The following is a 26,180-nucleotide window of genomic DNA, read 5'->3' as shown; positions in this document are numbered from 1 at the left end:
AGGAAAACAACAACGTGGCTAGAACGAAAATAACAAGCCGGATGAACACAGCACACCCGCACGCAGGGTGGGATATATGTGTCTGTGTGGGGGGGGGATGGGATCGGGGTGACTAATTTCCTCCCGCAAAAAGCTCTCTTACACACCTCTCCCCCTACATACCCCTTCAACCAAAACATTCGAAATACAGCCGGCGAAATTTCTTTCCACCTCTGTGCATGTTCCTGTGTATTTGTGTGTATGCGTGTGTCTCTCAGTGTACAAAGTGTTTGTGTGTGTCTGTGTGTTTGTTCAGCGGGATGGAAAACCCGTTTTTCCGCGTCATCATATCGTTCATCGCTGCTATCCCCTCCATACCCTCCCCATTCCCCCCCCTCCTCCCTATGTGCTGTTTCACTTCCGCTTGAAAAACCTCGTGCGTTCGCGTCACTATATTGGTGAGCCTGTGTCTGTCGCGCGCGGTGAGACTGAACTTTTTTTTTTAAATATTTATTATTGTTGTTGTTGTTGTTGTGGTTGTGGTTGTGGTTGTGTAGTGGTGTACCCCGTTTGCGCGTGAGAGCATGTGCGCGCGTGTGCAACCACCGGTTCGATCTTTGGCCGGGAAAGGGGTAGGAGGCGGAGGGTTTGAAGGAATTTTCCAACCAACGTTTTTGGGGAAAATTAATTTCAACCCCCACTGGCCCGCGTGGCACAGGGAAAAGAGTGGGGAAACATTTCGGCAAAGCAGGCAGCACCGCTCCTCCTCATCGCCATACTTTTACAAGCCAATAGTTTCCTATAAGATTTGTGGGGCTCAAGCAAAATCCCATGTGGCTTTTTTTTTGTTCCTTCTTGCTTTTTGCTTACGGCAACCAACTGTGTTTATGTGTGTGCGTACGTGTACGTTTATAGTGTCTGATCGTATATATACATGTGTGTGTGTGGAGTAAGGACAGGTATTCGAAGCAAATTGTGCCCTTAAATGTAAAAAGGGCGCCTCTCTCTCCCCCCTCGGTGTGTATAACATTGTGCAACAAGAAGGCCGCGTGTGCCCGTGTGTGATCGATCGTGCTGGTGTTGGAGTTTGTGTACCCATCTGTGTGTGTGTGTTTTTTTTCTGTAATAAATTACATCAGCTCGAAAGGAATGTCGGAAAGCGGAACAGCCGCACTACCACCATCTCGCCCGCCGCGCCATCTATCAACCCGTTCGGTCGTGTTCATCGTACAGAAGAAAATCTTAAAACGCTCACACACATACTCTCTCTCTCTCTCTTTCGCTCTCGCTCTCGCTCCCGCTCTTTGCCGGCAATGGAGGTCATTCGCGCAAACCCACACGCGGTTTTTCGGTGATGTGTGTTTGGTGGTGTGGTTCTTCTGCCTGCTTTTTTAATAAGTGGCAGTGTGGTGTGTGGGTTCGAGGGAACCCCTGTCCACACACACACACATACACGGCAGAGGGCCACTAGCAAATGCCGATCGGGGAACTCTTTCTGTTTCTTCCCTTTTTTGTCTCTCCTTTTGGGTTGTTTCACCGGCAGCACACACACACGTTAGTTCTCACACATTGTGCCCGTTTTGGTCTGCAAAATGTAGACTTGTAGTTTGGGTGTTTTACGAATTCGATTCGCAAAATTGAGTGCGCGCGCACGTAGGCGCGCGTGTGTGTGTATGTGTAGGGGTAGGTCGTTCCCCCCTCGTCAGGGGCTGGGGTCGTTCTTGCACCATACTTTTCGGGGGCAAACCCTGCCCATCGAAAAGCCGATGGGGATAGAAGGTAATTCATTTGCACCAATTCTCGCCGCCCCGGACCCGTTGCGCACTGCTGGCGTAAGGGCGTGCGTGCGTGTGTGTGTGTGTTCTGTCGAAGACGACCAGATGGCCACAATACGCCTATTGTACGCGTGTGTGTGTGTGTCCCCGTTGCGTACGTTGGCATGTTTTCCACCTCACCGTGTGTGTGTGTCTGTGTTTTTGTGTTTTTGTAGCTTAAAAGAGAGTACAATTTTGGAAGTGAATTTGTACAAACAATTGTGTCTGTTTTCGTACAAAAAATCCTCCGTGAATTATTGTCCTTCTGTGTGTGCGTATTTTCAATGCAAAATGAATGATTCAATCCAACCAATAGGTGTTCCGATCGCCGTCAAACGAGCCGCAAGTGAACTGCCGCACATGAACGAACACCCTTTTTGGCGAGCTCTTCTTTGTTTTTTTTTTTGCTTTAACTCCGAGAACCACAAACAAGCTTTGAGCAGGTTCAATTTCAATTTTTTAAAATGATGTTTTACATTTACTGTTTTTAAATCGTGTTAGAATTCCAGTCCCAGGGCTGCTTGCCGCAGCGTGTCACCGCTGCGCTGCTGCCCCATACAGGAGGCCCTCGCGATGCGACGAGCTTGGTTTTTGACAGTTCAGTGTTGACATTAGGGTATTGTGTCTGTGCTGCATCGGATGCGATTTTATCGGGAGGCCGGTCAAAATTTTATATGGAATTTGACAGATAGCGTCGGACTCCGCATCCGATTTCATCCGTCAAACTAAATGTTTGGTGTTTTGTAGGAACAATCTTAACTTAATTTTTCACAATCGTTACACTATTAAAATCATCCAAATAATCGCAACATCATACGAAGAACCGTTTGACAGCAGGTGCGATAAAATCGCATGCAATGACACGGCCCTTAAGCAGAAATTGATGGGGTGTGTTTTTCAAGTCCTCGCCGATAACCGCTACATGCATATTGCCCCCAACTACCAACAAATTTGATTATTTATGACTTTTTTTGTAATACGGCTATGTATTACAGGGGTTTCCAGGAGTTCTCACAGCTGTGGGACACATTATTGACTCTTTCTTATGGGAAGTGAACTTTCTATGTTGAAAATTGGACTCTATGGCACTCGTTTTGGACAGGCTCGTTGGCAATTCCTATTAGATATGTTCAACAAGGGTGCTATAGAGTTCAATTTCCATCATAGAAAGTACACTTTTCATAAGAAAGAGTCAAGGAATTGTCCCACAAGTATGAGAACCCCTGGAAAACCCTGTATCGTTAATTGTTTTAGTTATAATTCACGATATTTTAGAGATCGACTCCTCAACTTTGGTCATTAACTATGTATTGATAGATATTCGACTTAATCCTTGCGCTTTGGGATTTTTTAAAATTATTTTTAATTCCATATACAGTCGTAGTCGAGGGTCTCCTGTATGGGCATACACACGCGCACACAGTCGCATTGAACTGACAGAACAGCGCACAGCACACGGCGATAAAATGAACACACACATACACACCCGAATACGCAGCATCACACTTGCGCGCTGTGCAGCAATCACGGCACCGCGCTCTGTGGTACGCGCAGAAAGGTTCATTTCATTGTCGGTTCCGAAAAAAAACCTCCCCAAAGGGAACTATCTAGTGTGCGTGTGTGTGTGGCGAGCGATCTTTGAAAAAAAAAAATGAACACATTTCGGGAGGATCACACTGGTGCAAATGTTCGATGTGGATGATATATTTTGTGGCAGAATGTTAGTGTGCTTCCAATTGATTGTATTTGAAGCACCAAGGGGGTGCTTTACTGCATCCAAAAAAGGGTTTGCTTTTCTGTGGCTGTAGTGTCTGTGTGTGTGTGTGTGCGTATGAGCCGGTAAAACAAAAACTTGTAATACTGCATGAACCAGCAAAAAAGGTTTATAACAAGTACGATGTGTCCACAATTTAATGATCATTTGGCATTAGATTGCAATTCAGGGGTCCCTTCACCACTGGTTTTGAAAAGTCATAGTACTGTATGGTCCGTTGACGGGTACCGGTTGAATTTTTGGTGTTTGAAAACGCTTCAATTTATTATTGAATTAGTTATTTTACCTGTATTAACCCTAATTCGATTTTAAACTAGAACGATGAGTATTACAGGCTGTCGGAGGAACAATGTTAATCGTCCCGGTTGTATTTTCCACACCCTTTTTACAGTGTCAAAATATATTTAAAAAAAGGCTAGCATCGTGAAACTATCTCTTTTTTTTTAATTTTCGTTAATATATTTGGATAGCATGATAGGAGGGCTTAAGTAGGAATTTAATCCCTTCTCGGTAATGTCATCGTTTGGGTTTGGTCATTGCGTGTTTAGTATGAGCTCTAGCATGTACTGCTCCATTATTAAATGAAATAAAATTCCATCACAAATAATTGCGTTACCAGCAGCAATCACCTTCTATGCCAAAAATGTATAATATAGCTTATCGTGGATACGATGCACTAAATCTGTCCGTGTAAACTCCAGCATACGTATTACATAAAATGAATTAAATTTAATTTGTTTGCTTTAATATACTGGTTTTATCTGTTCTATAAGGATAATATGTGCGAACAGCTAATTTCAGAAATTAGCTTCCCCCAAAATTGATCTTTTGAGAGCTTTTTGTCGGCACTAGAGTAGAGCACCGCCTTAGGCACAGGCCAGGCGCCGACCGTCCACACACACACACACACACACACACACACACACACGTTTGGCGCTCGTGGCGATGATGATGCGCGTCTCGTGGCTCTCGTGCAAACTCGTCATGGCCATTGAACGAACCGGGCGGCGCCCAAAGGCAAGGGAACTGGTGCCGCAGGAAGGGATGGGTGGGATGGGGGGGGGGAGTCTGTGCGGCCACTCAAATCCACGTTTGACTGCACGCAGGTAAATACGTGGAGGGCTCGTATTAGAGGGCTCCGTCGGGTTCCACTTTGCGGATGGTGGGGAGATGGGGTGGAAGGGGCACCTTGGTGTGTTGGAGGCCACCAGGCAGGTATTATGGCAGTGACCGCAGCGCGTCATCACCACGTTCAACATGAACAGTGGCCTCCACACACACACACACACACACACACACACACACATGCCAAACACGCAAACCAACACACCAACACAACTGTAGGCGAAGAACACGACCGAGAATTGGGAAGGGCAGGAGGGAGTTTGGGAGGGCACCATCATCATCAGCTGCTGCGGCTGAATGTTTTGGGCTTTTGCAGAGACCGCTCTGACGACGGAATGACGACGTGTTCTTTGCCGTCTCGCGTGACTGTGTATGGGTGTGTGTGTGCGTGTTGCTGCAGGTGTTTGAAAGTGTGTCGTCGCACTTTGCCGCTTGATGTCCCAGGAGGAGCCACCCGATGCTCCACTGGAGGCGATCTTGAAGAGCTTCCGATGGGAGATGGTGCTCACCAGTGCTAAAGCTCCAATAATGGAATTCCATCTAGCACACTTGCAAAACGTGCTCCTCGTGGTGAATGCGCAGGTCAGGTACATGGTGCAGCCAGCGTCTGAAACGCACGGAGAACGTACTTCTCATTCCCATCGCAGGCCAACCATGAATTCTAGCCTTTTGCGTGCACAAGAGGACATTGGAAAAGAGGCTGAAGGATGGTTTACTTTTCAGTTTTGTTGTTTTCACCTGACACCGATTTGCCGGGGATTGGTTCCAGATCCTGTTGCTGGTGCCGCAGGTAGCAGAAGAATTGCCAAGGATTCACTCTCCTTCCAGCGTTTCCTTTTCGTCGCCACCTTCGGCCGTGTGTAGGCTTATATCTCTGCGTGCCTATTTCGCACACACACTCAGACACACTTTTCGCCGGTATGGATGTCCAAGAAAAGCAAAGAAGAGAAGAACCAGTCCGCAAAGAAAGGGTAGGGTACCTGGGGTGTATTTATTTACCAAACTACCTGGGCTTGCTGGGCTGTGGAATTCACTTCCACCGTCAAACATCACCGCTCTAGGATTAGAAAACACGTTGCAAAATCCCACAAAGCGAATGGTCTGTTTTTTTTTGTTTGTTGCTCTGAAACGATGAATTCTGATGATGGGTTCTTTGGCGAAGAAGACCACAACTGCCAGAGCCTTACTGCCGCGATGGATGGGTGTTGGTCAGCTAAAGAATAGCACATCGGAAGGGAGATGAAATTCGAACCCCTGCAACCATTCTGTCCTAAGCTTGCCAGCGTAGTGTGACGTATGCGTTGCATATCTGCCTAGAACTTCAGGCACTGGCGAGGCACTGGTTGCTTCTGGAATGTTCTTGTAAGCTTTTTTGCTTCTAATGGCGGGTCTCAATGGTCTCTGCAAGAAATTCGTCGAAGTTGCAAGGAGTACGTTGTACATGCAAGAACTTCTTCCTAGTTGCAAGAAGTTCGTCGTAGCACCTAGCAAGAGCTAGTGCTTTGATATCCCAATTCGGGCATCACCAGTTGCGCACGCCAACGAAGTCGTCATCCTGCCGTTAACTCTTCTCGGGCGACATGGCGTCTGGAAGTATGTCTCTGGCAGTTTGGGTTTCGATCGAACAGTCATATTCTCATTCATTTTTGTCCCCCCCCGCCATACGGGATGCTAGCTACTTCTTCGACGGCATCGATTTTTTCTGTAGTTGCTAAAACCTACCACCGCCTTTGCCGCTGACACCTTGCCGAGGTTGGCAAGAATTGACAGCTCACGTTACACATGTGGACTGTGCGGTGTGCGATGGCCTGTTAGCTTGCAAACCCTTCTAGTCGATTCTTGACCGCCATGGTGCCCTGCCTTTCCCCATACCGTTTGAATAGCTCGGCGCACGTTGACGGACGTGTGTGTTTGCCCTGGCGTACTTGACAGCTCAACCACGCCGGGGTACGTAAGCTAGGGTGCTGTTGTGAATACCTTCTGTTGCTCTCCTGTTCTCTCTCTCGCTCAGTTTAATTGTGTTCGCGTGAGGAGATGATCGGATCGGTCTATTTGAGTGTGTGTTTAGTAGTGTGCGTTTGCGTGCTTTCTGCAGTTTCTGCTTCTTGTGTAGCTTCTCTAGGCCGGCCGGTGAAGATGATCCCCTAACTGACTGACCGCAGCACATTTCGCACAGTGCTACCAACCTTCGCGGGGTATGGCGGCGGAGGAGGAAGCTAGCTGATACCGATTCCGATCCGGACCGATTGCCTTCCTTCCTTCCCTTTCACCCCTATTGGTTTCAGGGCTGGTGTGTGGTTTGGCGGTGGTAGTGCGCCGCGGTTCGCCGAACTCTGCCGATCGCCCAACCGAACCAGAACACCCAGTGCGCGTGTAGTGTGTGGTGTAGGTGCGTGACCGTGTCTCCGTGTGTGTGTGTGTTTGAAAAAGAAACATTCGTACCGCGGGTGTGCGTTGAGGTTAGGTTTAAAAATAATATACAGAAAACCGATCATCGCGCCCACTGCTGCTGCTGCTGCTGCCAGGCTCTGCTCGATCTCGATGGGACACTCTCGAGTCACACGGAGGGCATACATACCTACACCAACTCTACTTTGATCATCATCCCCCGTTTGGATTGGCTCTCGATCACGGCAGCACTACCACACACCTTCAATGCCGGTCTGAAAAGTCTGAGTGTCAGTGCGAGCAGTGCGCTGTGTCATTTAAACGCACACTTACGCGATAAAAGGCAGGGGATTCTGTTCCTTTACGTTCTACATTTTGGATCGGAAATTAGATCAAATTCCGATGCATAAATAATGGCATTATTATTCCATATTCTTGTTTCGCTTTGCTTTTAAGGCGCGCTTTGCCTGTTTTTGGTGGAATCAAACGATCGATCGAAGATTTCGTTTTACCGGAATGAATGGCGTAATGCTTCTCCGTAACGTTAGGGCGTTGCACTGATCAAAGCAACGACTACATTTTACTTCCTGTTAAATTGTATGGGTTTCTTTTATTTCTTCGCTGTGTTGTACACAGTCTCATAACGAGTACACTCTTACCGAATATCACGCGACGAATATCACGCTTATGGTTATACAATTATGTGATAAAAGGGTGTTTTTGATTGAATGTAGCATATTTTATACTTAATCAAGTCGAGCAAGAGTCTTTAAGTTCCCGTATTTTTTATTGAAATATTAAGTGGATTGTATTTACGTTATTAAATTTAAGGGGAAGGTCCCAAGGGTACAGTCATCAACTTGCACCACCTAACAACATGCCCATCCTGGGTTCAAACCGCATTTGATCCTAATTTCACATTGCTAGTACCGTTTCCTAGAAAGAATCAATTATGAGCAGACCTAAAGAACGCGAATATTGCTACGGGACTAGAAGAAGATGCATAAGATGTTTGAATTTATCATCTTCCCACTATTTTGCTCAACCGAAGTTGAAGAAGTGTTGGGGCAGATTGAATTACTGATTGTAGGTGTTCTTTATTATTGAATTTGCAATAAATCTTATCTAATTCCGAATAGCAATTTCGCTGCTTAGTTGCGTCGCACGCCAAGGGTACGAATGTGTTTACAACCCGTGTCACATGAAACAAGCGACAACAACAGCTCATCTCGACCCACGAGCTCATCTACTAGCAGCAAGCATACAGATCAATCTGTAGAGTGTCAGCCTATCTGCTTGGCTTGTTTGATATTGGATTTTTTAAAATTCGTTTGTGATAACACGTGCTTTGGGTGGGATACTGTGAGCATGTTAGAATGTTGGTTCGGCCACAGAGATGTGCAAATATCGACCAAGAAAAGAAACTGTGTACGTAAATACACTTAACAAATTGTGCACATTGCTTGCTATGTTATAGAACGAGCTTCGGTGTAACGTTCAAGCGGCACTGGAATACAAGTTATCAACCATTTTGTGTTTTGCATGCATTATCATCGCGCTATCACAGCAGCAACCTCAAACAGAACTGCAAACATTTCAATCTAGTTCGAAACACGTGCTTTTTGCAAATTCTAGCGTCGGGATATCATTAAAAAACATACAATTGCAATTGCCTAAAAATGGTAAATAAGAAACAACAACAGCACACTAAAAAGTAGTTCTAGTAACCCTGTTCCACAAATGCTCGTTTCGGGCAACACCTTTCAGCCTCTCTCTCTCTCTTTCGCTCTAGGCACACACTGGCTCTAGTGTTGCATTGCAGAACGGTAGCAGCAACCTTGCGCTGCCGCACTAATACACTTCATCGCCCGACAGAGCCTGTATGGCAGCAGCAGCAGCTCGTAATGAAGCGTGATTGACGACTGAACCTAATATATTGAACACGGTGTTTCCACAGCGTCGTCGTCTTCCCAGTACGGTGTTAGATAGGCTGGAGAGATGCTTCGCTTTAGGGCCTCCTCAGAGAAGGAGATCTTTTGTTCCTGCGTGCAATATGAGTTTAGAGTTGTAGAGGTGCAAACTGGAGCTTTTCTAAACTACACACACACACACTCACACACATCCAATAGTCGAGCCAAACGTGCAGCTACTGGGACACGTCAGATGGGAATTAATTAAAAAGTTTTCCGGGATGTCACATTCAAAAAAGGACGTACGTCCATCATCGGGCCGGCAAGGATTGGTCCTTGTCAATAGCAAATTCCAGTGCAAAACTACTACTAATGTAAGCCAAAGGGGATGTAGGCAGGCGGTGTAGACTGTATCGTCCTTTTCCATTGGCCTTTTTTTAGTGTCACACATTTTTCACTGGCTTTTCATCCGTGCTCTGTTCGTGTGCCTCATTAGGGGTGACTTATCGGTGCGCTGGGTGACGCTAGATTAGCCTGCTCGTTCACATTGCAGTAGAGTTGTTTTTACGACGAAAAGTTTGTTTAGCATTTCTGTTCAGTTTTTTTTTTGTGGAATTCAAACGAGGATGAGCCAGGCAACTTTCCACGTCCAATTAGCAAAGTTATCGGGCCACTGGCGCGGCGATGGTCTATTGCCACTTTTTCCCCCAGTAGAAGTGGAAAGTATTTACAAAAAATAACGTTAGCCAATAATCCCGACTCCCGGCCGATGGAACCAATCGGTCACAAAAAAAAATTACTTCCATTACCGTATTGAATGTTACCGTAAAATAGTTGTTGCTGGATGGATTTTATTTTAATTGGAAAAGAAGTTTCGTCAACCAGCGTAATGATGTGTCTCCTTCCTCGGGTTTACGCTATCGCCGCTGGCCTTGCATTCGTGTTCTCGAGCTTCGCATTAATCAATTACCGATCGAATTAGATAGAGAGTGTGTGTGTGTGTTCGGATGCTCCTAGCCGGCGGGGACTGTCAACGTCCATTAGCTAGATTTGCGCGACGCTGGTCGAAACGCATAAGCACACCAATACTGTTAAATGCAACTCTTCTTGGTGATGGGATTGATTCGCGTCCGTGTCCCCATTTGGACAGGTTCGTCCTGGCTCGATTCGTTCGCCCACTAGCACTTTAAATTTCTGCTGCTCCTGTGCGTTCCAGGAGGAAAGGGGAACGAAACATAACGACTACAAAAAAAAGCTCCACAACGAACACAAAAGCAATCCAATCAATTTCATCCACTGCGTGCCCGGTTTTATCGCACAACAAGTGGATTGTCGTCGTCCTGCCTGGAGGACTCTTTGTTGCAGCTTACCTGGAATATGATGCTGTGCAGCACTGTGCTGTCCGATTAGGTATCTGTGTTTGTTGCTGTTGATAATGGTCCGAGGATGATGATGATGATGATGGCGCAGGGACGCAAATCCTCTTATGCTTGCAGTGCGCTGCTGCTGCTTCTAATTGAGAGGCTTCATGCTAGGAACCTTCAAGGAACAGTCTTTGTACGTACGCTTAGCAGAAGTTACACCAGCAACAAAGGCGATAGCATTGAATTCTGTTTGTTCGATGCGTTTGCTGAGATGTTGTATATTTCCCCCCCTTCTTTGTTTCTTGTGTACCAAAGGGTTTTTGAAACTAGTCAAGCTTCTTGTTGATAGATTTTACATGCTTGAGTTATTGTTGTTGGTGTAGTTTAGAGAGGCTTTGGATCAAATGGAGTTCTTTCGTCTTCTTACCCGACTGAGTGCGTTTTGAAATCGGTTTAATGGTGTCTGTGCGTTGTAGTGATTGTTTTTTTTAAATCTATTTGTCTGTCAACAAACCTGATGGATCTTGAGATGCTAGATGATTCTCCCGGTTAAAGTGCGAAATCTTTAGTAGGATTTTGGATAAAAACAAGTTCAAAATTATGACGTAGAAAGGAAATCAAATGCCTGTATAAAATTGTCCAAACATCTTGCAGCATAACTGTGCAGAATCTTCAACGTACCTCTCAATGGTTAGCTAACTTTTGGAACAAAGAATCTACAAAAAATATGATGGTCGTCTGTCGGCTGCAAGTGTTTGGAGACCTTGGACAGATGACTTTATGAACATAGGAGAAAATTGGGTCTGATGACTTCAACACCACGATGTAACACAACAGTAAAATCCTTCCAAAGAGGACTTTAAAATTAGTGGACAAACTATCAGAACTTTTCAAGAATGTGATATCCACCAAAGTCACTGAATACATTGAAGAGATGACTTAAAAAAACGTACGCTTTAGTGAAAACAACGAAACGATAACATCAAGATCAACTGTAATCGTGTATTTCATAACATCACGAGGAACTAACAACTAACTTCCTCGAAATATCCGACAAATTCATACATTGCCCAGGATGTGGTCTACAATTCTTCAAAGGGGAGTCCCTGTAAGAAGATCCTGCTTGCTGACTGACTGGTTTAATGGAACAAGGAACGAACGCCGCGCATACCAACAGTTGCCGATGGGCTGTCGTAGAAATGGCAATCCACAGTCAAACATTACCGGGTAGAAGATTCGTGACAATAAAAATACAGTCTACAAAATAACAAGTGCTGGGGCCTGAAACATGGCTGAAGATAGCAATGATTCTTCACAATAAAACATTTGGTTTTTCTTTAACCAACGCCCATGCCGGAAACACGTGTTCGAAGAAGGCATTCGAAGGCAGTGCATCCATTCGTATGGAAATAAGCATAGTCTACAAATAGCAAACCATCCGCATCTTCAAAAAGATTCATCATAACTACAAATTATAGTCTACAATTTCCAAGAAACTGCCCTGGAGAACGCAACAGAATATACTGATGCCTCACCGACACCAGCATCCCGGGGCGCAAACTACATTCAGTACATTAATTTGTTGGAATAAAAATGCAGTCCACTAATACCGAGGCCCCAAGAACACCGCAGAACAGCGACTAGCATCATCTCAATTCTTCACAATAAAAATCTGCCTGTGCTCCAATGCCACGTCAGGGAGTTGTGGGAGAAGATTGCATTGCAATGTCTTAATTCGTACCAATAAAACACAAAACCGTCGAATTCTCTCTCTCTCGCTGGAGCAGCACTGGAATATTGGGGAATGGCATTTGGTCCTGGCTCATCATGCTTTGGCTCAAATTTACCATTTTGCAATTTATTCTAGCTACTTCCTTCGGTGCCACAGCATTTATGACCCTATCAAATGCTCCACTACTTCTGTATTCGATACCAGTTACTGATTGAGCTTTGTTTTCTCTTTCTCTCATTTTAGGATAATGCACCAAGCGCAGCCGGCACCGTTTCGCTGACGATGATTTACAAACAGAAGTGAAGGACGATAAGTGTGTGTGTGTGTGACATCTTTTCCGTCCGGGAAGTAGTGAAGAGCAGTGAGACGCTTGCAGGGCGATTAAGTTATTCCAGACACCGTGGTGTCTGCCGAGTGATCGCTTTTTTTTTTGGGTAGGAGTCCACCACCAAGTCGCCGTTCTTACCGTTTTTAGTTCAACAACGACGGCGACGTCGGGGACACGACACCCTGAATGATATCCTCGTCCCGGTTTCCGAGGAGTGAACTGTGAACAAACGGAAAGTAAAAACACAACGGTGGCGCGTAGGAGGAGGGTTTGCGCAAGCGCGAACCGTGGCAGTGTGTGATATAGCAGCCGTACACATACAGCAGGATAGCCAAACAAGTGGCCATCCGCAGTAGGAGGAGGGGGGGTCAGAGTTGTTTGCCTGTATAAAACGGGAGGCGGCCGGAGAAATTGCGTCCAGTGAATGCCGGGCCACCGGATGGGAAGCGAGAAAAAAAACAAGAAAGGAGAGTCAGTTGTACCTGTGCTGTGCCGCACTCAGTGTGCAGCTAATTGCTTAGCATCCCTGGCCACACCTGCCCCAGTTGGGCCCGGTGGGACGTGAGAAAAGCAAGTCCGTGTAAATGTTTTAGGCCGTAAGCGTTGGAAGCGAGTGGTGCGCGGGTGAAGAATATTTTTGATTTAAATTACCGGTGCCCTAGGCTGTGTAAATAGAACTAAAACACCACCGCGGTGTGCATTGTTGTGTGCTTTGTGTGTGTGTTTATGTGTGTGTGTGTGTGTGTGAAAGTCTACAATCAAAGCAAGCCGTCAAGAACCGTCTATCAACCTGCAAACGAATGCTGAGTTTTCGGTGAAAGAAACATTGAACACACAATCAACAACAGCAACTCTCCTCCCAGATCAAGCGTTAGCCGGTGGGTGTGTGTTTTGTGTGTGTGTGTGTGCATGGTTTGTCAAGCGATGGTGGTCGCCGCCGGTCACCAACGCGCCCCGCTGGCGCTGGAGCGGTCGTCCGGCAGGGAAGAGTAACGCGCGGACGCCACGCGGCGGTAAGGAACAAATGTCGGCCAGTGGTGGCGACGGTATAGACTGCGATCAACACGATCAACCGGTGGCGAGGCAGCTCCGCGCTGCCCTGCCCGTCGTGGCCGCCGCTAGCCCGCGAGCACGTGCTGAACACAAACACACACACATTTAAACTGAAACCGTCCGGTGCGGAGGAGAAACGAGCTCCGTTCTTAACGCCCGCTTGGGGCAGAGCTAGGCTAAGGAGGGGCAAGCAAGAGCAGAGAGAAACGATTGCTCCCGCACTCCTGTGCAAACGCAGGAACCACACAAAGCTGTAAAGATGGCCGACGACGACGGCACCAGCAGCAGCAGCAGCAGTAAAGGTGGTACAGAGCAGGATGGAGCCGCAAGTGGTGGCGGTACGGCGGAGGGTGCTACCGGCAGCGCGGACGGTTCGTCGCCGTCCGCCGGCCGCAAGCCGCTGTCGGTGGCGCGGCTCAAGGAGAAGGGTAAGAAGCTGGCGTCGGCCCACATCCACCGGGAGCTGGCGGTGAACGGGACGTCCGACAGCCTGAACCGGCTGCTGGACGAGCTGCTGTCGCCCGAGAGCCAGATCTCGCTCAGCGAAAACATCGAATGGTGCCGGTGGTTGGTCGCCGGCGGCCGCACGCCCGCCGAGTTCGCCTCGATCGGTAAGCAACAACAAAAAAATCATTTTAATGTCAAATGGTCTGCAGTGAAAAGGATCCTTCCGGAGATTCGGGGTCGCGAGGTCCTTCCATGGGGCCTGCGACCGTTTGATCCAAAATTTATTTTGCCTGTCCGCTTCTGCGGTACATGTCAGTCAATTGAGGACACCTGAAATATTATCTGCTAATTGTCAGACGTTACAAAACATTTTCGGTGGTTTTCTTCTACCTTCTCTCTGTGCATGTATGCACAAAAAAGATGAAAAACTGTACGAGTTATGGAAGGAATACCCAAAACTGAGTATTTTGCTGAAAAATCGCTTAACCAACCGTAACTATAAAAGCTCAGACACTTGTTTGGCATATTGTTTTGGGGATGTATCAGTTTGAAGTCATCTTTAGGCATGGTTGCGGAATAGAACATTACACTTCTGCAAAATGTTTTTGAAATCAGCTGAAATCAGATGTCAGCACAAACACTAGTTTGAAAGGACTAGTTAATTTGGCCAGGTTCCAGGGCAGTGCAACGAAATTTCAAGTTTTTGAAGTACCTCATACCAGTCCAGGAGTTGATGCAGAGTTCATACGGGTCCTGGTATCGATCATGAAGCCTATCCGGCACTGGAATCGATAACAATTCCACACCTATCCTGGAACCGATCATGAACCCAAATCGGTCCTGCAACAAGAACTCATACTGGTCCTGAAATAGCTCTCGATTCAATTCCTTTCTTGGAACTGTACTTGGACCTGTTCCGGATTCGGAACAAAACTTGGTTCGGATCTGGAACCGATACAGCTCCAGTTCCAGTCGACAAACCATACCTGAAGGTACAGCGTGCACAGCGTAGAAATAGTGCAAGAATTTTAGTAGAATTTGTATAGTGATGCTACAAGCGATTTCCAAGCTTTCCATGAGGCAACACCAAGGTGACTAGATATGCTACAGGTGAGCTCTTGGCTCTGATTTTGGACTCCATAAGGAAAGGGGATTTCTATGGAGATTTGCAGGAGCTTCTAAAGACTGGTATAAGGTTTAGGTTTAAGGTTTAGGTTCAGGTTCAGGTTTTGAGCATTAAGCCATATTTGTTTTGCCAAAAACCAACAAACTTTTGAAATCAGAGATCTTTGGCACATTGAAAATAATCTGCCATAGACCTCCTTTAGTAATATGTTTCCTTTAGTAACGTAACTGTTATCCCTATACGAAATGAATGGTTTTTGTTGATATCCTGACCTCTAACAGGATTTAGCAATCAAGATGCTCAGTAAATTAGGATTTTGATTTTTTTGCAGCTTGAAACAAGCTTAAAAATCCCTAAAACCACCTTTATTATTCGAGCAATCGATCGCGTTGGTAACCGATTTGGTTTCCGCAATGGGCTATGCTTCTCCCGTTCTCCTTCTGTCCAGGCGTGTGTTGCGCAGGGTGTTTGCTGTGCTCTGGAAGGCGCCGACAAACGCCGAATAATGTTTGCCTTGACGGAATTTACAAATCCAATCCCATCCAATGCCAATATATCCATCCTGTGCTGGTCGGCGAATCGCCGATCCCAGGACATTTGAATATGCAATGCCGAGGGACAAACTCTCGGACACCTTTTTGCCCGTGCGTAGTACAAGGGGTTTTGCGGCATTCCAGAAATTTGCAATTCTATGGGCAACGATGTGAACGACGTGAAAATCAAAAAGGGTGCAATGCACATCGTTTGCGGCCAGCGCACCAGCCGGCTTTGGCGAATGTTGGCCTTGAATTTGAACTTCTTAGAGGAAGGGGGGCTTATCTGTGAACACCTGGGTTTGTCTCTTGCGCCTTCCTGTTGCAGCAGTTGGAAAGGATTTTAATTTGCGTAATAACAGGCGAGATAGCTAGAGAAAAAGGTAAAGCGTGTGTACGAAGTACGGCTGCGGTTGTTGAATGTTCAAGGTCCTTATTAGAAGAGCTCATAAAAGACTGCGACCGCTACAGAGTTTAAATTGACGAAACAGTAAAAATGCACCAGTGCATCGAGTGTGTTTGTGACTAATAAACTGATTTTATGGCCGCCCACATTTATACAGCGTCCGTGTCGTTGGTGTGTGAGGTGCATGCTGTAAAAAAAACGGCAACTTCTCGACTGTAGCAATTTTTGCCGGGATGCAAGGACAGGAATTTTATGATCTTTTCAACACTTACACTCTCTCTCTCTCCGCAAAACGGGTGAAGTTTATGCTGCACGCCGATGATTCATGCAGCAATATCGGGCGCAAATGATGCTTCGAGTGTAGCGGCGAAATTACGGCAAGGTATGAAAAGGAACGAACGAACGAGAACGAAATGATGAGAACGTAACAGATTTGGTATGAAAAAAAAGGGGAAAATAAAAGTTCGCACATAGCCAATAATAAACCGGGAGATGGGAATGGTGAGCAAAAGCACGTGGTGTGCGTGTGGATTGAGAGCGCCATTTTTGTTTTATTAAATTGCATCATCTTGCTGGAAGATCGACGGAGGGATGCTGCTCCCTCGTTGATATCATTTTTGAGAACAAAACAAAATTCTGAGATTGAGAGAGATAAAGACAGTGGAAGATACAGAAAGAGAGCGAGAGAGAATAACGAGTAAGAATAAAAAGGGTTAAGCGTTTCTTGAGATATCCGCCACGAAGAGCTGTGAAGAGGCAGCGGAGAGGAACTATCGTATTACTCGCCTTTGTGTAATGCTCAACGCCAAAATGTGCGTCGCTGTTGGGTAAGGTTTGCTTCAAGGCCATCGATGGCCATAAGCGGGCGGGAGGGCAATGAGGTTTGGATCGCCTTTCTTTCAGACATCCCCCGAGCACACATCGGGTCCTCATGTTGACCTGTCCGGTGTGCAAGTAGTGCAGAATTGTAAGCTTAACGAGGCAACTTGTTATAAATGTTTATATCTTCATTGGAATGCTGCTGCATTCTTCCTAGAAACAACCCCACTTTTAGAGTGAAACATAGCTTTTATAGCAACTTCGATACCACATTCGAGACTGAAAGTGTGTGATGACTGGAAGACTCCAATGTGGCCTGTATGTTTTCCAAACCTATCCAGAGAGTTGTAATAAATGTGCAATAAAATCCCAGCGAATAGAATCACCCAGGCTACGAATGTCGAACTAAAATATCAGAGTTGATGATAAATTTCCAAGAGATATCGGTGTTAGGGCTTACAACCCACTTGGCATTAATGTGCAATATAATCTGATCTATTGCACATGTCTCCTACTATACAGAACCACTTCCTATAGAAGACCAAGCAAATCCAACTGTCGGTTATTGCTATAACCAATGTGTCGCCTTGGCTCCCAAAGTCACTTCCTACAAAGGTCCAATAAAACCTCAACAATTGACCCTACGTGACGTCAAACGTCTGCCGTGTGATATCTAGAATTTCTTGTTATAAATGTCCAATGAAATGAAAGTGTGGATCAGAACGATGTCAAGACATGCTGGATCATGTCTCCATGACACTTGGACCGATTTGCTATAGATGTTTAGTAAACTCTCTCTGGTCGTGTGATTCACTTCAGTATAGAATGTTGCTGGCAGCTCTCTTCATCCCAGAATTACTTACTGTAAGTGTCCCAAGAAATTCCAATAGTGAGTGACCTATAAGAAATTGTAAATCTCAAGATTTCGTAAGGTACACCCGGTGGTGTCTGACATTGCTAGCGTTATCTTTGCTTAGTTGCTTATTGAATTCGACTAGAAGTTAGTTTTATACGTCATCTTTTGGCAGACCGATAGTTGCAGCTATCAAGAACCTTCCCTGATCATCTCCAGGGTCTGAGCAGAATCATAGGGGGAAGTTCCAAACCAAAATTCTTTGAACCTATACACCTCTATCGTTTTACCTCTTCGCTGGAGAGTGCCTAATGCCCCTTACTTCCCTGAACAAGCATCACTAATTGCAGCTAGAGAAATACGGACGATACCTACTGTAGGGCATTGCCCAGTTAGGTTCTCGTTTAGGTCCGAATTGCGAAATTCCGCCAATCGTACTGCAGACCACCACCAGGTACTGCAGAGTGTAAATTGTACGTTCGCTTTCTCCTCGGGAGAGCAGGGTGGTTTCGCTTGGATCAGCTGAACACACACACCACCGCATCTCTTCTGTATCACCTGCACCCCCTCCCAGCTGTTGTGTGGTGGCAACAAGCAACGAACCCCTCTTCCGGGCGAGTGATATGCCACTGTGGCTGGAGCGCGCAGCTTCTCTCGCTTTATCGCGCCAGAGAGCGGGCGTGTGAGCGCGCGCATACACCGCGTGTGTGTGTGTGTGTGTGTGCGCGTCCGACGCCCAGTTCCAGAGTTCGTTCACTGTCATTGTCAAGGTCGTCGATCGCGGATGAAAGTGACGTCGTAAAGCAATTCGCGTCTCTTCTGTTCGTCATCGCAGCTCGCGGGTGGGTATTTCCACACCCCACACCCAACCATTTTCGGCGTGACTTTGTATGGTGAAACCTCACGGGGTGTGTGTGTGTGTGTTGCGTACAGCTTGTGCGTTCTTCTCTCCCTCCCCACTCCCTGTTTTTTTGTTGTGTAGAGCCTCTTGTTGCTTCGAAAGATCGTTGAACTTTCGAGCTCGCGCGTGTAATGATGATCACTGGGAACTCTGGAACGTCTGCAAAAGAGGGGGCAATGAAAGATCCGTCTCCCTCTTTCTCTCGTTCCCCATTCCCATCCTTTAGTTTTATGCCGGGGCGTTGCCGTTCAGCATCCCAGCAACTCGAGGGTGTTCGCCTTCAATGATACAATTTGGTGACCGCCTTTGTGAGTTCAACTGCTCATAGTGAGCTGGCATTCGCTGCCGAATGAAGAATGCAGGTGACAAACACACACACACACACACACACGAACGTAGAAACAAGTTTAACACACAAAAAAAAACAGCAAACAGCTAAATGGGTTGTTTCGTCAAGGCAAAGCTTCACAGAAATCAATCGAAGAAAAAAGGGAAGCAAAAATTGAATTGTGGTTGGAATTGGGGAAACAGAGGAGTGAGAAAAAAGCTTCTGAGGCGTCAATGAACCCGAAAAATAACACACACACAGTCTTGCGTTAGACCGGTATGCGTGTGTGTGTGTAGGTATTGCGCAAAGAAAGAGAAGTAAAAGAGAAATGAAAGGGAATCGCCACGGAACCTGTGCGCGCGCTCCGTTGAGTGCACACGGACGGGTCTTGAGATGAGCAAGCCTTTCTCCTCCCCCCCTCCCCCCTCAGCCCGTCAGCTAGCTAGCAAGAAGGCTTACAATGACGGGAGCCCAAACGCATGCCGTTGAACTGTGGTGCTGCCCCATTCTGCGGTCTTCGCTCGATCATGTGGTTCGCCGCCACTCGCCTGTGTGCTGCTGTACGCAGACCAAGGGCGGCATACACGCGCGTGTATGTGTGTGTGTGCGATCACTCTTTACCAACGAACTCTTTCCCGCCTCCCCAGCAGCAGAGTTACAGTGTGTGCTGGTCTCTTAGGAGCTTCTAGCAATGTTACACGCTGACCACACCGAGGCACACCCGCACGGCTTCTGGTTTCCGTTTGCTTCCTGCCCGGGGAAGGAGGGGAATAAAGGGAGTGACGCACAACAAGCATCCAGTAGGAATAGATCCACAATCCATAGGCATTCTCGCGTGTGCGATCGGGCCGATCGGGTGAACGATCGAGAACGGTCATGCATTCTTAGCGACGTCACTATGGGGATTGGCCGGGCAAATGTGTCGCATGACGAGTCATATGAGTTTATTTTTTTTATTGCAAATCTTTCGATTGGCATGTCTAAACAGAGAGAGAGAAAGAGGGAGAGAGCGAGGCATGAACTAATCTAGTTCAGCAAACGGCGCGATGAATGACCTTCTCTCTGTGACGGTGCTGGTTTGGTATGCAAAAAGATAAAAAAACGCAACACACTCACACATGCTACTGCTGGACGCTATAGAAACTGATTGTATGCCTATCAACAAACGAGAAGAAAAAATAAAAACGAGAGAGGAAAAAGTATTATTGACAAGTAGTAGTTTGCGGTCAAGTGTTCCAGGAAGAAGAAGAGGCTTAAGTGTTGTATCGACAGAACCGCTTTTTTCTCTTTTCTCAGAGTTCTGTCATCGGATTTTGGGTTTGGTCGGATTAGATCATGCATCGGCTGCGATCAGGTTCCCATTGCGACGCTGTTCGATGGCGTAAGGGAACAACAAACTGTGTTGTGAATTTTTTTTAATGATAGATTTTACTGCTCGGCAGAACAGAAAGTTTTGCAAAAAAAAATCAATGTGATTTATTTGACGTTTCCCATTAAGCTATTTTTACGATTCCAACGTTGGAAACTGGATGCCCATTAAAAAAACGTATTTGCTTACTTGCAAACACGAGCAATTTAGAATTCATTTGCAAAGCGCGTTAAAGCAAACATTTTGCCACAACGTTCAACAATGTACCTGATGTCATCAGCTTACCGCAACGTCGCTTTCGGCTTCCACCTTTTGGAGCACGTGGCTTATTGTTGTTTTTTGCACGTGTTGAATGGATTCCTTTAGTTAAGATGTTATGATTTAAAGACCGTAAAGGTTATGGTGATGAATTCGTTCATTTGACGACCGGTTTGTTTAGACGTAAATATGAAATAAATGGCGCTGGTTTGTTCATAACAGATGAAATCATTTGTCATCAGCTAGCACACTAGAACGGTTAGTTTGTTTAAGATAACCTACAAATGAAGTACACAGTAAGAGGATGAGTTTCATTTAATGACATAATAATAAAGGAATAGTGTTTATTTCCTTCAATGTGTTTTCGTAACTTACGGCAGTAATTGCAGTATTCTATTTGCACATTCAAATTACATTAAATCCTTCAGTTTCTTCACGAAGAGTTTAGATTAATGCCGTGCGACTGTACACAAAGTATGAATTAAAAAAAATCATTAACAAATATGAGCATAATAGTTGCATACAGTCTGTTCCCGAGTTACGCGGTTTGTGCGTTGCCGAGGAATCCGCGTAACTCGAATATCAGCGTAAGTCGATTTTCGCGATTTTCGGATTACCCCGACTCAATCGCGAGCACAATTGATTACTCGGTAATTTCGATTAAATGTTGTGCTTTTATACACTTTTTTATTTTTTATTATTACGATTTGTGCAAAAATGCAATTTATACTGCATTAGACAATTCTTGCAGCAAATTGTACTGATTTGACATTTGATCTGTCAAATTTAGAAAACCGTTCATTTCCGAACCCGCGTTTGTCGAGAACCGCGTAACTCGGGAACAGACTGTACTCCTATTTGCATGATGCAGAAAATAAAATAATATTGAAGCTGCCATATTGAAGAGCAAACATTCTTCATTTAAGTTAAAAAAATTTAAATAAAATTATTTTGTAATTTTTTAAAAAGAAATATTTTAAAGCCAAATTTTGTCCACCGAAAATCCCATAGTGGCACCATCGTGTCACTGGTGTGCGTGCCCACGGTGTCTCTCGGGTGCTGCGTCTGCTGTACGCGCGTGTTTTCTTTCTCTCTCTATCTCTTGCTCGCGTGTGTGCGTGTGTGTTTTACGGGCAGAATGAATGAAGCGATGAATTACCTCGCTTGCGGCATGTTTTGGAATGAACTTTATTTTTTCGTTATTTTTTTTTGCAATAATGCCTACGTCGCGAATGTTGCCATGGTGCCACCCCTCCTTTTCATCCACTTGCTTTTCGCAGCTCTCTTGCTGGCTTGTTGGTGGTGCAACAGTGGGCAGTGTGCATGTGTCATGATGGGCAAACGCAGAAATTCCAGTGCCTGCTGCGGATGTTCTTATATAAAAAAATAAATAAACACAAGAATTTAAGTAGAACTATTTGGCTAAAACAGGAATTGATCGTTTTGCCTCATTTAAACCATATTGCAACCGTTGCGCGCTAGTCTGATTCTTCGCCTACCTATTGATTGTTTGCTTTTGTCACCCGTTGGACCTCCGGGGGGAAAAGAACCAGAGAAAGTAGCTAAATTTATCCATCGCACGACATCATCGTTCACAACCACCCACCCCGGCAGATTTTCTCTTCTTCTGAGAGGGGGAGGAGGGTGGTCACCTCGCAGAAATTCAACTCCAACGGTCCTCGTACTTGACTATCATCTCGCGTCATCCGGCCCGACACGATCGGCGTGTGGGCGTAATTTACCATGGCTGATCTAATGCAGGCCAAAAAGAAAGTTGCTGCAGCAAAACAAAAATGGGGTACGCAAACAGCGGCTTGTTAGCATTTAACGTGACCACCCCTTATTCCGCGTCGTTTGCAAATATTGGCACAGATACGACAGACCGAGTATGAAGTGCAGAACTCTTCCTCGGGTGGATTGAATTCCGTTTTGACAGCAACGCTCACTTAATCCTTGCACCTATTCTAACCTCTCTTTTTTCATTCGTTCTCTCTCTTTCTCTCCTGCGCAGTGCGAGCGTACGACAACCACGCCAAGTGTGGGCTGGTGTGGATACCGCACGTGGTCGCGTACCGGTGCCGGACGTGCGGCATCTCCCCGTGCATGTCGATCTGTCGCGACTGCTTCAAGCGGGGCAACCACCAGAACCACGACTTCAACATGTTCCTGTCGCAGGCGGGCGGGGCCTGCGACTGCGGCGACACGTCCGTGATGAAGGCGGAGGGCTTCTGCAGCGACCACGGGCTGAACAACTGCCAGAACAAGGCGCCCGTCCCGGACGACCTGATGCTGGTGGCGGAAGCGATGATGCCGCGGCTGATCCTGCGCATGCTGCTGCACTTCCGCGAGTACAGCGCGAGCAACCTCGACTCGGACGACTGCCACCGGACGGCCGAGTACTGCAACGACTACTGCGCGATGCTGATGGAGTTCAACAACATGGGCGAGCTGATGCGGCGCGTCATGACGCGCACGCTGATCGACCGGGGCGTGTACCGGCGGCTGCTCGACCCGCCGTACCCGTCGCCCCGGTACGGCAAGTACATCCGGGACGGGTGGCTGCAGTACGAGGAGGCGCTGCGCCAGTTCCCGTCACCGGAGCCGCCGCCCGACTACGCCCATCTGGCGGCGCTCGGACGGACGATCGTGCACGAGACGCTGCTGGAGGAGTTCATCTTCTGGACGTTCAAGTACGAGTTCCAGCAGCAGATCGTCTGCTTCCTGCTGAACATGCTGCCCGACCAGGACTACAAGGAGCATCTGACGCGCACGTTCGTGATGCACTACTGCCGCATCCCGAGCGTGCTGGAGCTGTCCAGCGACCCGGACACGCTCAGCAACCGGGTGGTGCACATGAGCGTGCAGCTGTTCTCGAACGAGAGCCTCGCGCTCAAGATGGTCGAGGAGCTGTCGCTGCTGCACGTGATGATCATCAGCCTGCGGCAGATGATGTCGAAGATACTGACGCCCCACACGCTGCACACGCCCGAGCACAACTTCCACTACGTGGTCGACTGTGCGGAGCGGGTGATGAAGGAGCACTGTTACTGGCCGCTGGTGTCCGATTTCAACAACGTGCTGTCGCACGAGTCGGTCGCGCTCGTCTTCCTCAAGGACGACGATCTGATCGACATGTGGTTCCAGTTCCTATCGATGTTGCAAGGTAAGGAGGGGGCACACACACACACAGTCAACCGTTGCATCGAACAAGCGATTTTATCTTCCTTTCTCTTCCCCATCCACGCCAGGAATGAATGTAAACATTCGCGAAATCATCAGCCATGTCGAGTTCGAGTCGAGTTCCTACTATGCCGCCTTCAGCTGCGAGCTCGAGGCGAGCGCCTACCCGATGTGGTCGATCATCTCGCACCTGCAGGATCCGTCCCACGCGCCGCTGGCGAAGAAGATCATGATGTACTGCGTGAACTATCTGCAGGACTGGCTCGATGCGATCAACTTCTACCAGCAGCCCCGGTTCGAGAAGGTAAGCCTTGGCTTAGAGGTTTTGAGCAGAGCAAGCTCGAATAAGGTCCATTTTAATTGTGTAATGAGTGTGGATGAAATTTCATGTAAATATGATGCGGCATATATCAAAGGAAACAAAATTGTCTATCAAAATTATTAAAAGCAAAAAAAGGAATGATTTGAATGGTTTAGCCACTAAATGGCGCCTTCTAGGCACTAATGTTTGTCTATAAGGCACAACAGTCATTAGGTATCAGAACAGATTTGTGATAACTTTCATGTTCAAATGCACTCAGTAAATCTCTACTTTCGAAGGATCAATTGAACCTTTCAAAATCACCAACAGAAATTCTTCATGTGGCTTGAATTGATAAAGCTTTCGGGGCACGCAGATTCACAGAAACGAAATAAAACATTATAAAACAATAACCGAATGACTTACCGAATGACGTCATTGATCCTAATCCATCAAACATTGGAGCTTTAGAACAAAAACTGATGCCTTAAAGACAGAAGTTGGTGGCTTGGAGGCAAAGTGAATCATTCGAGACAGAATTGGAGCCTTAGATACAATAATTGAAGCCTTAGAGGCAAAAAAGCTACCTTAAAGACAAGAATTGGAGGATTTGAGGCCGAATTGGAGCCTTATTCGTAAAAATTGATGCCTTATAGACAATCTTTGGTGACTTGGAGGCAGAATGGAACCTAACAGACAACAATTGGAGCTTTGAAGGCTGAATTGGTGCCTTGGAGGCAAAAATTGACGACTTAGAGAAGCTTTAGAGACACAAATAGGAGCTTCAGAGATAAAAATTGGCGGAGGGACAAGAGTTGGACACTTGCGGACAAAAAAAAGAGACAAGACATTAGGGACAAGAATGGGATAAGTTAGAAACAATAATTGGAGAATTATAGACAAGAATTGGGGCATTAGAGACAAGAATTGGAGCCTTAAAGATAACAATTGAAGCCCTGTATGCAGAATTGAAGTTCTGTAGGCAGTATTGGAGCCTTTGGAATGGAGCATTCGGAAAATGGAGCATTAGGAACAAGAATTGGAGCCTGCCAGGCAAAAAAGGTGCATTAGAGACAAGAATAGGACCATTGTAGACAAGTATTTGAGCATTAGAGACGAGAATTGGAATATTAGAGGCAATAATTGGAGCCCCAAAGATAATAATTGAAGCCCTGTAGGCAGAATTGGAGTCTTGGAGGCAGAATTGAAGCATTAGAGGCAAAAGTTGACGATTTAGAGAAGGTTTAGAGACAGAAGTTGGTGCTTTAAAGACCTCAAAAATTGAGGCCTTAGAAGCAAACATTGTCGTCTTAGAGGCCTGATGATTTAACATTCGGGAAATGGAGCATTACGAACAAGAATTGGAGCCTGGCAGACAAAAAGGTGCATTAGAGACAAGAATAGGACCATTGAAGACAAGCATTTGAGCATTAGAGATAAGATTTGGAATATTAGAGGCAATAATTGGAGCCTTAGAGACAATAATTGGATCCTTTAAGATAATAATTGAAGCACTGTAGGCAGAATTGGAGACTTGGAGGCAGAATTGGAGCATTAGAGGCAAAAGATGACGATATCATTGGATTGGATTGGAGCATTAGAGACGAGAATTGGAGCATCAGAGACGAGAATTGGAGCATCAGAGATAAGAATTGGAGCCTGAGGACAATAATTGGTCTCTTGGAGACAAAGCCATAGCGTCTTACAGATTAGAATTAGAGCATAGAAGAAAAAATGCTACTTACAGGAAAGAATTGGTGCTTCAGAGATTAATATAGGCACTATAGAGACATAATTTAAAATTATAATAGCTGGGGACCAGGATATATCCCTTCCGTTGGTGTCAGAAGCTTCACATTTGTATGCGTATTCGTATCAAGAAATATTACACGCTCACGCAATACACTAAATATGTTCCTTAAGGGCGAGTCCCTCCCTTCTCCGCCCGGTTTTTCTCCGGTCCTAAAACCGTACCCTTCTTCTTGCAGGATGAAATGTCCCGTGCGTCGTTCCACTTTCCGCTCCACCGCTATCTGGCCGCGTTCATCTGCCAGGGCGTCAAGACGATGGGCATGTCGCTGAACGATATCTTGCCGTCCGCGGATCTGCTGCCGAAGCTGATGATGCATCCACTGCGCGTGCAGGTAGGTGGCCACCTGAAGAAGACAGAGTGTGACACAGTGGTGTGTGTG

At 46.3% G+C, this 26,180-nt stretch overlaps 1 protein-coding gene across 1 annotated transcript in view; it reads left to right on the top strand.

The window, feature by feature from the left end:
- LOC121599049 (E3 ubiquitin-protein ligase Ubr3) overlaps positions 1–26,180 on the top strand; it is a 49,349-nt gene that overhangs the window by 296 nt on the left and 22,873 nt on the right. Inside the window, exons 2-5 of the mRNA XM_041926539.1 lie at positions 12,330–14,078; positions 22,519–23,670; positions 23,756–23,991; positions 25,977–26,132. Coding sequence (XP_041782473.1) covers positions 13,727–14,078; positions 22,519–23,670; positions 23,756–23,991; positions 25,977–26,132 — 1,896 coding nt within the window. The 5' untranslated portion in view covers positions 12,330–13,726. The remainder of the gene's footprint in view (positions 1–12,329; positions 14,079–22,518; positions 23,671–23,755; positions 23,992–25,976; positions 26,133–26,180) is intronic.

This window comes from Anopheles merus, chromosome X, assembly GCF_017562075.2.
Source record: "Anopheles merus strain MAF chromosome X, AmerM5.1, whole genome shotgun sequence".
NCBI classification, from domain to species: Eukaryota; Metazoa; Arthropoda; class Insecta; order Diptera; family Culicidae; genus Anopheles; species Anopheles merus.
Note: the sequence above shows the minus strand (reverse complement) of the source record. Positions and strands in the feature narration are given on the sequence as shown.